The sequence below is a fragment of the Amphibalanus amphitrite genome, unplaced genomic scaffold (assembly GCF_019059575.1).
Source record: "Amphibalanus amphitrite isolate SeventyFive unplaced genomic scaffold, NRLGWU_Aamphi_draft 000056F_arrow, whole genome shotgun sequence".
NCBI lineage: Eukaryota > Metazoa > Arthropoda > Thecostraca > Balanomorpha > Balanidae > Amphibalanus > Amphibalanus amphitrite.
Window position 1 is genome coordinate 430,725 of NW_024881552.1, and position 13,999 is coordinate 444,723.

General features: G+C 55.0%; 1 protein-coding gene and 1 non-coding gene across 2 annotated transcripts in view; both read left to right on the forward strand.

Annotated features, from left to right (window-relative positions):
- The window catches only part of LOC122378173 (Fanconi anemia group M protein-like), a 32,850-nt gene that overhangs the window by 14,452 nt on the left and 4,399 nt on the right, over positions 1-13,999 (forward strand). Inside the window, exons 10-18 of the mRNA XM_043358928.1 lie at positions 3,596-3,712; positions 5,745-5,873; positions 6,058-6,186; positions 6,532-6,664; positions 8,234-8,602; positions 8,887-9,114; positions 9,460-12,806; positions 13,100-13,269; positions 13,705-13,840. Coding sequence (XP_043214863.1) covers positions 3,596-3,712; positions 5,745-5,873; positions 6,058-6,186; positions 6,532-6,664; positions 8,234-8,602; positions 8,887-9,114; positions 9,460-12,806; positions 13,100-13,269; positions 13,705-13,840 — 4,758 coding nt within the window. The remainder of the gene's footprint in view (positions 1-3,595; positions 3,713-5,744; positions 5,874-6,057; positions 6,187-6,531; positions 6,665-8,233; positions 8,603-8,886; positions 9,115-9,459; positions 12,807-13,099; positions 13,270-13,704; positions 13,841-13,999) is intronic.
- Trnag-ucc lies at positions 13,531-13,602 on the forward strand. Its single transcript has one exon. It is a non-coding gene; the product is annotated as a tRNA-Gly (tRNA).

The window sequence follows — 13,999 nt, forward strand, 5'->3', positions numbered from 1 at the left end:
TCATTTCCCTTTACGTGCAGCTCAATAGACGGTTGTTACTGAAGTGAGGCTGGCAACACTCGATCGAGCTTTTGGACTATGTATTGGCTATGCAGCATGCAGCTATGAATTACGGCGTGGCGACCTGTTTCGTGTCCTAGCAACACTTATGTTGCTAGCATCATCTGTTGTCGAAGTATCGGTCCGACCATGCACCTGCTACGTGTGAATTATGACGTGATGCTTTAGGAACCGCTCCGTGGTGAGCGAGAGTTTTGTAGTCCGTTTCGTTGAAAAGTCATACGACGGTAAACTTCTTCTCAATGGAAAGAACTGCCACTAGTGTAACACTCCTGTCACTGCGTTTAGGTGTGTGTGTGGGGGGGGGGGGGGAGGCGGAGGAAATAGAGTGAGGTAGTGAGTGACAATGAACTTACCGGGCAGTTGGAGCATTTATTCTCTCCGGCAGGCACCATTCTGACCTCTTCTGACCTGAAACGGACCGACAGAAAGGTCACTGGACACTGGTTACTGGTCGGTGGGCTGAGCTCCTTACGTGTCATTTTTAATTTGGCAGTTAATTTCTAGAAATTCAACCACCGTCGATTCTGCTACTCTACTGCCGGCTCTGGTCCGGCGTGCTCCCGTCCCTCGGCCCCACCAGTCCAGTCGTGATTCAGAATCTCGTGATGGCCGCCGTCGCCGCTCGTGACCGTGGCTCTAACCACGGACCGGACACAGACAGGCAGGCAGTGCTGCGCTGTGGCCTTCGTCAGCACCCCCGTTGAATTCCCAACACCCGCTGCCGTGAGTCATCGTGCAATGGGAGATCGCTTCGCCGATTTAACCAATATACGAGTAACCCGGGCGTAGAAAACTGTGGGATTTTGCACGCGGAGGCGGTTTATGACACATAACTCTGCCGAGTGCTGCTGTCACTGACGGCTTGCGTGCTGCCGGGCTGTCAAGTGTCACTCAGTGACATTTTTCTGCGACGTCCATTCCACCCCTGCATTCCACTGCGTCGCGTCGCAACACTTGCCCTGCATAACGTCACTCTAAACTCAATCGTCCATTGGCTGTGGTGACCTTTGATGGTGGGACTTTGGCAGGCAAGGGTCGATAAAAGTAATTATTGATGATGAGAAATTATATTGTAAGTTATGATCAACGCAAGTTCTGGGACATACTATTATAGACTAGACAGACAACTCAAAAACATTCACAACAAAAGCAACCTCAATTTTCAAGGCAAATAAAATTCGTGACATAAAAAGTAATGCGCGTGGTTGCGAAGGTTACAGGCGGGAAAATAAAAGTGAATCATACAAAGCGCAATTAATCAATAATAATTAAACAAGATAGAATAATATATCGATAATTCGCGAAACTTAAACAATAATTATGTTTCTGTAAAATATAAATAAAAATATACATAAGATGCGCCACAGGACCACGCACCCCTCTGACGTGGCCGCAGTGCTAACGCGGCACACAGCGCGACCTTGGTGCAGGGCGGGACCGCCGGTGCCGTGCGCTGCGTGCGCTGGGCGGCAGGTTTCGCCGGGACGCTCTGTGTGGCAGTCGTGGGACTAAAACGCAGTAGTCCCTGGCGTCGCAAAATTGCGACGCAGCCATGGCCGGTTCAGAACTATGACCATCGAAGGTAGCGTTTATGGTAGTATTGTCACGATTGTCGATTGCTGACATGCTCGGCTCATTGCACGTCTTTCGTCCGCCGTTACCCTGCCACTGCTGCGTTCAATTCGCCCGGGCTCTGCCCCTCCCTTGCGGTGCAGTCCAATGTCACGCACCACAGCTGAACGGCTGACGGCCGCCGAGACTGGATGGGGGTTGAGGGGCTCGCCGGGCGGCCATATTGCACGGCTGGAGTCAGACAGTAGGGTGGGGCTTCTCATTCGTATTTATCTTAGAGAAGAACAGGTTGTTAGGATTTTGTGTTTGAAGACTGTAGCAGGTATAACAGGGATGAGAGGGCGGGGTATATGGGGTGTTTGGATTGACAGAAGCTGGCAGTTAGGTGGGGATGCCAGCAGTTGAGGTAATTTACCCCTTTGGCTCCATTAACCGCCCCGGGAAACACTTGCGGCTAACTGCGGCGGTAATTGAGACCGAGGCCGTGCAGTGCGTTTTCCGGCAGCTGTGGAGCGTCTCTGACTGCCTGTGTGCCGGGATAGCGTCGGATGCCGGTATACTCGGCGGACCGAACCGGACCGAGCCACGCCGGGCCGGGCCGAGTCTGCCGCAGGTGCGCGCTGCACCCAGCTGAAGGTCGCTGACAGACGGTGCGGGAACAACAGACAAGTGATACGGGAACGACGCGCTCGGCATGCGGCATGCGAGATGCAGCTGCGCTGGTTGGCTCTCAATTTTACACTTTGGGATGTCCTTAGTCGTTTTGTTAATAAATACATTTATCTTTTTTTACTCTTCAAGCCCAAATTTTTTAAATGGTCATCATCGCACCTTTACCTAACGACCTTCACTTGCCTCCGTCGTACCCACCACCCCGTCCCCATGGTCGTTACCTCCCAGCCGGCACCTACCTGTGTGCGGTCTGGGCTCCGAGCAGCTCGCTGTCGCCGGCTGCAGTCCGCCGCTCTCACTGCCAACTGTGCAGGCCGACGGGGACCTGCCGCCGGTACCGACCAGCCCTCCGCTCCTCCCCCGCAGCACCACAACAGCCGCCGACCGGCGCAGTGTGAAATTAGAGCCGCCGGATTGCAGGGCGGTTGGGACCGGCCGGTTCCCGGGTTGGAGAGGTGGAGGATAGAGGAATTGTATTTAGGGCCTTGAGAGGAATGGTCGGAGCGGGGATGGGTTTTTGCACTGCAATGTTTGTTATTGCTTGCAATGTATGTCTCAAACTGGGGGCCGATGACCTCCGTAGGTCGGTGGCCCATCGAACTTATTCCGAATAATCGATCGTCGCAAACTTTGACAGCCTGACAGCTTCGCGCGCCAGCCGGTAGCGCTGCCCTCGTATGTCGCGTTTCTGCCGTGCGTCTGACTCTAAACTGTGACGGTGATGACACATTTTGTTTTGTTGGGCAAAGCTCGGTCTAATGAGATCATTGCAAAGCCGGAAGGATGATAGGCATTAGTGGGAGACGTTGGTCTGGGCGGACAACCTGGTGATATGTCGGGGCTGAGCCCGTCCAGTGAGCAGGTCACCCAGACCCCTGACGGACGGGCGTGCTCCTTGGGTGGAGCTACCGGCACGGGATAAAGATGTTCGTCCAGCCCGGAACAGGGGTTTGAGGTGTGGAGGAGAAGGGTTTGACTATCCTGAGGATGGAAACGACGGAACAGAGGATAATGACACCGCCTGGTCCTCGCACTGCTTGGGCACTGCCGTCGACTGTGTTGTTTGTAACGTTTTCTAAAGAGGAAGAGTTGAGGATGTCATGTACGGTGACTGCGAGACCACGATACACCGAACTTTGCTCGATTCACATCTCATCCAGAAATGTCACCGTCAGAAGATAACTAAAGAAAGGGGTCAGTTGTATAATCGAATTTTTGAACACCACCGAGCCGGTAACATCCCGTCACTAGCAGTGTCCTGATCGCTAGTTATCCCTCCGTCCGTCAGGTGGCAGCGCCGGCGGCCCTGGAGCAGAGCCACCCGAAGCTGGCCCGGCTCAGAGAGCTCGTGGAGCAGCACTTCCGAGACTGTGGGGACACTACCCGCGTCATGGTCTTCTCGCAGGTGAGGTCAACGACCGGTCAGGTGGGGTCAGGACTAGTCAGCCTAGACAAATATAGCTCATTGGTCGGCCTGACCTGGCCTGGGTAGGACACCAGGTCATTGTGCTGTAGGGTGGGGAGGTCATGCTGTGTGAATGAAGGGCATCGTTTTCTAACAGCATAGCTCGGTCATGGATGAGATAATAAGGATTGGTGTCTTCGCAGTTTTTGGCGACATTGAGCTCAGGCCTGCCATCTAGCGGGAGAATTATCGTAAGTTAGGAGCAAGCCGAGTAAACGCCGCTGATTAGCATTGTGACACATGGGAGTGTGGTGTAGTAGCGGGCTTGTTGTGCAATTTTTCAAAAGGTTATGTCTTTATATGTCAGTAAAAGCGAAGGAATTAATAGATTTATGTGCAGGGTCAGTAATAAGATAAGCAGTTCCATGTAATTAACAGGGAGTTATTGGAGACTTCGCCAGCACGTGTCGTTTTCGCTATTTTTCACATGAGTTTTACTTGGCCTAAATCAAACAAATTGTCCGATCAAAGCAAGATCAAAGAACAAAACGAACGTTAAGTACTATCTATAAGTCTAATGAAAAAGTTGAACGGAATTGCTAACGTCATTGTCGCTCAATATGTCATTCAAGACGCTCTATGAAAAAGACCCAACCAGTGCTGCGTAGTCGATGAAATTTCAGTGACTTTGGCTTCAACTCCGATTCCGGTATCCAAATATCGGCTCCGACTCCTCCGGGCAGAACTGTCGATTCACAAAGACTCCGACTCTGACTCCGACTCTGCAGCCCTGGTAAGTCTGTGGAGTCGATGACTTTTCGGTGACGCTCGACCCATACTTCGACTACAGCTTTTAAAAATCAACCGACTCCGAGTCGGAACAGAACCGCTTGCTCTGACTACAACTCCGCAGCCCTGGCCCGATAGCCGCCTAAAACAACTTTGATATGTGATCTTCTTCGTACGTACTTTGTTAATGTTATTTTAAACAAGGGATGGAAAGGGGAGACGATTGACGAAGCCTTCACAAACAGGGATCTCCTGTTGCGGATCAATCAGCTGCTGGAGCATGAGGCATACACACCACGCATCTCATTTCATCGGTTTCCTAACGACACTGCACCAATGTTATAAGCTCTGATCAATGCAGTGCGAGCATCGATGTGACATTTGTGTACCAAGTTTGAGTGTTATCCGCCCAGCCGTTCTTGAGATATGGAAGCGACACCCCGCACGTGCGCACGTGCAGTAGCACCGTCATAGTGACACATGGAAATGCATTGGCCACTGGGTGCCTGACTATTGACGAAATTTAACTGTAATGGGCCCAGCCATTGCGGAGTTACTTTATGTGGAACAATTTCGACACCACTAAGTTGGCACGTGGCACGTGCCGTAACAATTAACTAAGATGAAGAAAATCGAGCGAAATTCGGAGAAGAAGGACTAAGCCTACCAAATATGTATGACATATTGTCAAACTGCTGTACCATTGTGAGTAAACGACCATTGAAAAGGTCGTACAAGCCGATGGGACTGAGCGTTTCGATCAATACACATTACACACCGTCTTACGCATTTTATTTTCGTTATTACCTAAATGCTGCTTGACATTTTTGGCTTTCAAGCATTTAAGACATTTTTTATCGTCTCAAGTCCAGTAAGATTACCTCCAACTCGTGGGAATATGCACTTCAAGCCAACTAACACACCACACCCACGTGTGTCATAATGCTGAGAGATGGCGTTCACTCGGCTTGCTCCTAACTTACGATAATTCTCTCGCTAGATGGCAGGCCTGATCCCAATGTCGCGGATCCCAATGTTAATTTCCACGAGACACCAATCCAGTGTTTTATATCATCCGTGGCTCGGTGTTGCAGAATGTTTCATGTGGTTGATGATCATTTGGCTTCCTCCTTGCCTTCTGCGCTTTGTTGCCAGTTGCCGTTTCCACCCTGCCGTTATTGATGCGTTCCGGGCCATGCCGTGTCATGCCCTGTCTTACCGTCAACCGTGCCTATCCTTCCAGTACCGTGAGAGTGTACTGGAGATCTCTGCCGTGCTGCAGCAGCTGCATCCCACTGTCCGCGCCATGCACTTTATCGGGCAGAGCGCCGGCAAATCGTCCAGAGGGTTCTCCCAGAAGGAGCAGCTCAAGGTGGGGAGCGACCGGAGGGTGCCGTGGGGGGGGGGGGGGGCGCCTTTCATAAAGAATTACCTGTTCGGACACTTAATGATCATGCACACATAATGTGTTACCTGTGTTTTTACTTTGTTACTTGGACCCAATTCATCCATCTATTGGTCAGTCTCGAACTACCGTTTCGCCGTCTCGCCGCCAGGTGATCGCGGCGTTCCGGACGGGCGGCTTCAACACGCTCGTGTCGACCTGTGTTGGCGAGGAGGGTCTCGACATCGGAGACGTGGATCTCATTGTCTGCTACGACGTCAGCAAGTCGCCCATCAGTCTGGTAGGTGGGCGGGAGGGGGAGGAGGGGATAGATGCGACCTTGGAGGTGGGAGCTGCGGGATGCATATTGTATTTACGAATGGAGAGTGGCACGGCATGACTTCAGTGCATGCTGTGCTGCTCTGTTCACTGAGCCGATGCGCTGGGCGCTATCTGATTTGCTCGGTACACCAATGGATGTGAAATAAGATGTGAGATAGAACGGCTCAGGATGGCAACGCTGACCAGTCATGGAGCATTGACTACCACAAATCAGTAACATTTTGAATCAGTCATTGAGTCCAATGAAGACCCAATGCTACGCCGCTCTCGTCTGACACCGGTGTCCCTCCCTCCCCTCCCCCAGGTCCAGCGGATGGGTCGTACCGGTCGGAAGCGCCAGGGGAGGATCGTCGTACTGGTCACAGAGGGAAAGGAAGACCACGTCTACAACCAGAGCATGTACCAGCGCAAGAGCATGCTAAAAACCATCATGACCGGTACGGCTGACACGGTCACTCGCGCGGCTAGGAGCAACGTCCATTGCTTTGATCGGTGATATGTACAGGGTGTCCCATAAGTTCCTTCTCACCTAATTTTTTCTTTTAGAGGCTCTCTTATTTAAAGCCACGCTTAATTTATTTTGTAACTGAGCTTTTGGGGTTGCCATGGCAACTGTGAATGTGCTCCACGGTAACTAATTCGTCTAGACAAAATATTTTTTTTGCCAGAGAGTTCACTTCCTGTGGAGACGGCTTACGCCGCAACATAGAGGTCTCCGAAACCGGTACGTCTCGGTATTTAGTCCGCACTGGGCCATTCACAACGGTTGAGGGTGATTGAGGCCATCCAGTATGTAGCCAATGTCTGTCGCTAACTGGACGCACAGTCAACAAGTGACGCCGATGATTTGTCGGGAGTCAATCGCTGCAAGTTTATGCTCTTTTTTGTCAGCTTTCACGAGTGAGCCATGTGGCCAAAACTGTGTGGCGCCAAAATGGCCGTCAAAAAGGTCTTAGCGTTAGAAAGTTGGTAAACATGCTTTTCAGGATGCATTACCAGCTGTCGAAGAGTATCATTTCAGGGTACCTAACTCAAGGTGACTTAAGTTCTACTTACCGGAGGGCTCAAAACAGTCAAAAACGTCTTAAAATGGCCAAACATGTGTTTCGTTATGCCTCAGGCTAAAAAAAACTGGAGGGCCGATGACATCAATGTGGTCATCTGGACTACCTAGTCCGTGCTCGAGATAAAACACCCGTCCAAACTCCAAACCCCAAAACGGTCCCATATGGGCGACGGAAAAGGCCTTTGTGTCATCCCGCTTTATTCCTATGCAAAAGGCCAGGGTCACGGTAATGTGGGGTAATATGCGTCCAGACACTGATCACGTTGCGATTGATACTCCAGAAACAGTCTTGGGACGCAGAATGCTTCTCCAAGAAGATCAAGGAGGAGTTTCAGCTTTCTAGCTTAACTCGAACCGCAAGTATGACCACATTTTTGAGGAGAAAATGGCATCCGGGAGGTCGTAGGCCCATCTTCAAGCAAGACAGTGCATCAGTGCACAGGTCAAGCAAAGCTTAGAAGCAGTGCCAGGAGACTGTGATAGGCGTCTGTGGCAAGATCACATCCCAGGCAACTCATCGGATCCAAATTTCATAAAAATGTGTTGGGAATATTGAAATCGAGGCTCGTCGAAGCGAAGCGGTGTTCCAGCATTGAGGAGCTCACGGCCCATGCCAAGTCAGTCTGGGCTAACTTCAAGCCTGCTACGCTGCCAAACATGCCGGTTGGCATGTCGCAGCATGTATTCATGTGTTTGCCTATGAAATGGGGAGCACATTGAGGGATTATAAAAATATCAAAACGCAATGTACTCTGTTTTACATGCAATTATAAGGTGAGAACGAACTTATGGGACACCCTGTACATCAGTTGCATCAATCTTACAACTGCGTTCTGAAAACTATCGGTGCTCGCTTCCACATGAGTCACTTGAGCTTGAGCTAGTTTTTGCACAGCATATTAGATCAAACACCAGTCGAATCCCTTTCCCCTCCCCGCAGGCACGAAGCTCGGCCCTCACCTGTTCAAGAACAGCCCGCGTATGATCCCGCGCGGCCTGCAGCCCGTCTGTCACCGGCTCCATATGACGGTGGCCGCCTCGTCTCCGGCGGCTGCTACCGGCCGCGGTCGGGCCCGCGGCAGGAGCCGAGGCGGGCCGGTGGCCGGCAGGGGCAGGGGCAGGGGTAGAGGAGCCGGCAGGGGTACCGGCGGAGGACAGATGGCCTCCCTGCTGGCGGCGCTGGCCCCAGAGCGCGGTCCTGCCACCGCCGCCTACCTCAGTGATGACGAGATGAGGGAGTGGGACACCCGCTACAAGCTGAGACCGGGGGACGGGCCGGCGCGCAGACTGCCGCCGAGACACGCAGCAGGTGGGTGTCCTCACCGCCAGTCTGCTACCGAGTTCGACATGTTGCTCTGTGGTCCATTTTCAAATACGTATCATATATAATAGTATCAGTTTTGGTGTTACCATCGTAAACGACAGACTGTCTGAACTGCAATCTCTCATGATGTTTTTTCAACTTTGTTTGCTGAGTGTTCACTGTTTTCGTAATTTGATCGCTTTTTGTTCAGCACCCTTACAACTCCCTCTGCCCTTGTATACAGACAGCTCTGACCGGCACTAACGGACCATTTTCTCTGTTCCCCGCAGGTGCCACATCTACCGGCTCCGGTCGCCCCTCCGCCCCTGCGCTGCTCTCGCTGACCGAGTGGCTGCCCTGGCAGACCACCCTTCAGCCCACACACGCCGTCTCCCACTCCGACGTCTCCCGGAACCTGGTGCGACTCCTGGCCTTTATGGCCGAGCAGGCGCACACGGGGGCCGACGGATACGACCAGGAGATGACGGCGCTGCGCCGGCACGCCGGAGTAGAGCTGGGTGAGTCGGCGCGGCGGTACATAACCGGGTACGGGGGTGGTATCCGGGTACCAGAGTGATACCGGGGCGGTGTTGAGTGGTTGGGTACCGTACGTCTTGCTCGCTCGCCGTCACCAAAGCTGTCCTTTGGTATTCGTTTCCCGAAGAGAAATAACTCCTCTTCAGCTATTGCAGTATTTTTCAATTATGGGCACATATGCTCCACATTGTATTTATTGCTTTTATCATGTGAACATGTGTGGCCAGGTGGGCCATATTACTCGAGCGTAAAATTAGTGTAAAACTGAGCGTATTCCCATAATCTTCCAACACCTCCAGTGACGGCGGACCCTCCTCTGTTTTCAGAGCCCTCTCCGCCGGCGCCCGCGATGCCCCCTCCTCCGGCGCCGGCCCGGCCCGCCAGTCCGCCGGTCCGTCCCGCCGCCGACCTGAGCGCCCTCTCCGAGTCGGAACAGGTGGCCGAGGCGATCCGTCTCAGTCTGCTGGAGACCTCCGGAGCCGACTCCCCGCCGCCCCCGCCGCCGCCCCCGCCCGACTGGCCGCCCGTCGCGCCGCCGCCGCTGTTCACCGGCTGGGGCGGCGCCGCCGGGCTGCTGAGTGCACTAGAAGAGGCGCTGGCTGCTCCTCTGGTCACTGTGGACGAGGGAGCGCTGATGATGAGTGCGGAGAGGACGGAGCGGCTGGAGGCGCGCTGCTGGCTGGAGGCTGAGCGGCATGGATCAGAGAGGAAGGACTTGATGGTAGAAAGGGAGACCGGTGACTTTGATGAAGAATCGAAGTTTGTGAATGAGGGAAATGGAACGACAGGCCCAGAGATTGAGGGGCGTACCAACACGAGCAGTGATTTCACAAAGCCAGAGTCGGCACTGGGAGCCGCGGTACCGAGTGAACCTCCAAAGCCAGCGCCGGTGTGTGAGGCTGGCCCGCTGGAGGGTCCCTCAGACGCGCCGGAGGGCGGAGCTGCCGAGTGGGATGATCTCCCTGACGACTGGAACGCGGACTGGGAGTGGAACCCGAGCCCCCTGCCGCCGGCGACCCCTCCGCCCTCCTCCCCGCTCCCTCCTCCTCCGTCTGACGCTCTGGGCAGTTCTGTCCCGCCGCGCACCGCGGATGTCCCTCCGAGTCATCCACCCGTGGTGTCGCTACTCTCAGAGGAGGATGGTTCGCCGATCTTACCGTCGCAGAATCCCAGCAAACGAAGAAAGCTGTCACGAGGCAGTAAGCGGCGGAAGATTGAGATGCCATCGGTAGAGCCAGTCCCAGGAGGGGCGCTGGAGAATGGAGGACTCTCTACTGTCGAGCCGATAGGAACTACCGGCTGGGGAAACGCTGAACTCACTGAGGAGCGTCAGACTCGACCGTCGTCGCCGCCGCCCCCGCCGGCAGTGACGATATCCTCTCCAGTATTCCGCCTGCAGGCCGGTCTGACCCGCCGTCCCTCCAGCGACGATCTGTTTGCTGACGAGAGTCTGTTCGCCCGGGTGGAGGAGCCGCCCGCGTCAGCAGGGGAGCCGGCGGCGTCTCTGGGCTTCGAGCCGGCCCCCGCGCTGGCTACCCCGGCCTCGGCTTCGGTACCGCCATCAGCAGTGGCGGAGGATGGTTCAGGGACAGTGGTGGAACGGCAAGGTGCCCTGGATCTGCAGCCTGACAGGGATAGACTTCAGCGAGAGAGCAAGCCGGCTGATGTGGTCGCTGGTGGAAGGAACCGACTAGAAAGCACTGACAATGCCTTGAAGTCGAAGACACCCTCGAGAGAGCTTTTCAGTGGCAAGCAAGCGAAGAATCTTTTACCTTCTGGGAAAGAAGAAACTCACAGTGTCAAGAACAGTGAACCCCCTCCGGCTCCGACAGGCACCGCGCGGCGGCGACACCCGTCCTCACAGCCGCTGTTCGACTTTGGATTAGACGACGACGCGCTGTTCGCTAATGTGGTCACTCCTCCGCCTGCCGCAGAACCACAGCCTCCATCCCCGGACCGCCCACCGCCGGCGGCCGTCTCGGTACCCCTGGCGTCCGTCCCTCCCGCTGTATCTGTCACCGTCTGCAGCCCTCTGCGGTCTCCGCCGCTGCTGGTGCGGTCAGCCCTGTCCATCCGCGACTCTCCAGCGGCGGGTACGTCCATCTACTCCACCACTCAGCTACTGGAGCTGGTGGATAAGAGTGTGATGTCTCCTGGAGGACGCACGCCGAGTGGGAAGGGAGCGGGGAGGATGGGAGAGAGGATAGGAACGCCGGCGGGGAGAGTGAGAGGAGAGCGGGAGAGGGAAAAGGACAGAGTGGCGGAGAAGCTGGAGAGAGTGAGAGTGGAAAGTGAGAGAAAAGAGAGCGGCAAGACCGGTGGCACCACGGTAAAACTGGCCCCGGCGGCTCCGGCAGCTCGGGAGGTGGAGAAGCCGGTGTTTGATTTGTTTGCCGATTTCTTCGAGGACAGTGATTTGTTCGAGGGTGTGACATCCAACCCCGGTGGCGCGGCGGACGCTGCAGATCACAAGGAGCTAGCGGAGGCGAAGAACGCCACGAAGCCAGCAGACTCAGTGGAGGTTGTGGATCTGTCTGACTCGCATGACGTGACAGTGGTAGAGCAGGGTGGCACCGTAGGCCTAGCGTCTAAACCCGCTCCTCTGCCAGAGGCTCTGCCTGTAACCGGTACACCCTCCACCAATCTCACCTCCAGAGGGCCGACAGCCGCCACCCCAGACAGTGCTCTGTTCACCGTGACCCGACCTCGGCCCCAGACTCCCTGCGGTGACCCCGCGGCTCCCGGCGGAGGCGCAGTGTCTTCCCCGGCCGTGTCACCGATCCTCTCCAGTCAGAGGAGGCTGAGAGAGGCCGTGGACAGGAGACATAGCACGCCACTGTCGGCGCGGGGACGCCGGCGGCTCTCCAAGGTGAAGCAGCGACACAGCTCGACTGGCGTCACCCCCTCTGGACCTGCCGGTCGCCCTGCTGGACTGGTAGCTGGACTGGGTGACGAAGACCCGTGGGCGGAGGACGAGTTTGATACCTGCCGAAGACCCGCCCCGCGAGTACTCCGTATGGATGGAACATCACCGCGAGTGCCCATATCTCCACTGGCTGGCCGACATGTGACTTGGGGACCGGAGACGGACAACCGTCATACAGCTGACACCGAGGCTAATAACGAGCGCGCGCATCGCGATACGAACGGAAAAGACGCCACGGATAACACACTCGGCCAGTCCACATCGGGAGCGAATCAGAACAGCAGACACCCTGTCGTTCTGCTGTCCAGAATATCGGACGCAGTCAGCCCGCTGGCTCGACCCGCGTCTCGACCTAAGTCTGTGGTATCTGATCAAGAAAGTGCCTTAATTCCGTCCAAACTGGCCGCAAATGAGACTGACAGCCCGGTGGTACCTGCCAGGACTGCTCCAAACAACACAGAGAGTCCCCTGATACCTGCCGCGTCGGCCGCAAATGTCACTGACAGTCCCGTGGCGCGGGTGGCCGGCCGCCGCCGCCACCGTCCGGCGTTACTCCGGGACAGTGAGGAGGAAACGCCTCCCGTCGGCTGGGTGACCGACTTTGGGGAGGAGGGAGGACCGGGAGGGGACCGGCAGGAGGCGAGGAGTCGTCAGGAGTCGGTGGTGGAGTCGAGGAGTCGTCAGGAGTCGGCACGGGACTCCAGCTCGGAGAGCGTTGGACGCCGGCCGGCTGCAGCCGCGGGGAAGGTGAGTGCAATTCATTGGTAGGGTAGGGAAGGGTAAGAGACGAGCAAGAGTGAATCGTGGTTAGGGAGAGTGTATTTGGTCATTGAAATGGGAACAAGTAACATGCCACGGACAACGTTACAAACTAGATTTTGTATAACGCGACATTCTTCTTGAGTGTGTCATTCGGAATATCATACTGAAGACTATATCGAAGCTAAGCGTTGTGAGCGTGGGTGTTCCATTATCAGTGCTCACTGTTCATGTTTGCTGTAACACGGATGTCACCGCTCTAAATCTCCCCGCCCCCACAGAAGCGGCGCCGTCGGCGGCGGGCCCGGAACCCGTTCCTGGACGACGAGGCTGACCTGTCGACCGACGCGTCGGCGGCCTCCGCGGACGACGAGAGCGACGAACCCGACTCGGACCGGTACGACGAGTCGATGATCGACGACGCGCCGGAGCCCACCCAGCCGGACGTCGAGTGAGTCACTGCCACGGCCGCTGGGGCTGAGACTCTGAGGGTCGATGGAGGGGCCTGTGATAGTGCTATTGTAGTGGACTGAGACGTTCGGGGATCACGTTTATCAATTTTTATGTCCTCAATGCTGATATATATTATTTAATTTTTCTTTGTAATTGAATTCATGAACATCTTGCATGAAATTAGCATCTCTAATGTGACAAACGTCACATCACTTTCACCTACTTTGAACTATATTGTAATTAGAGGCGATTGTCCTCGGCGATGGTGGTATAGTGGTGAGCATAGCTGCCTTCCAAGCAGTTGACCCGGGTTCGATTCCCGGCCATCGCATACGTTTTCCATTTGCTCACTTGACTCCGATTCTCTGACATGACGTCCACGTATCTCAAAGTACCATTTCTACCTTTCATTATCCATTTTCTTCTCTTGCAGTATGCGCGCCGTGTACCTGAAGTCTGTGCGCAGTCCGGGCCGCGCGGCGCCGGCGTTCCGCCGTCCCGCCCTGCCTCGGCCCAGCGACTCTGAGCTGTTCTCCCAGGTCCCGCACCAGGACGACGATTATGAACAGGTAAGGTCTGACTTTTGGGCTATGGGACGGCCCTTCGGCAACCTTTCTCAGATACGGTAATTGTTACTGATTGTGGGGTTTGTCTGTTGTACTATATCACCCTGAAGATAGACGCGTTTTGTTTATTGCAATGCTTGCGTAGTCTGACACGTGGAGTGC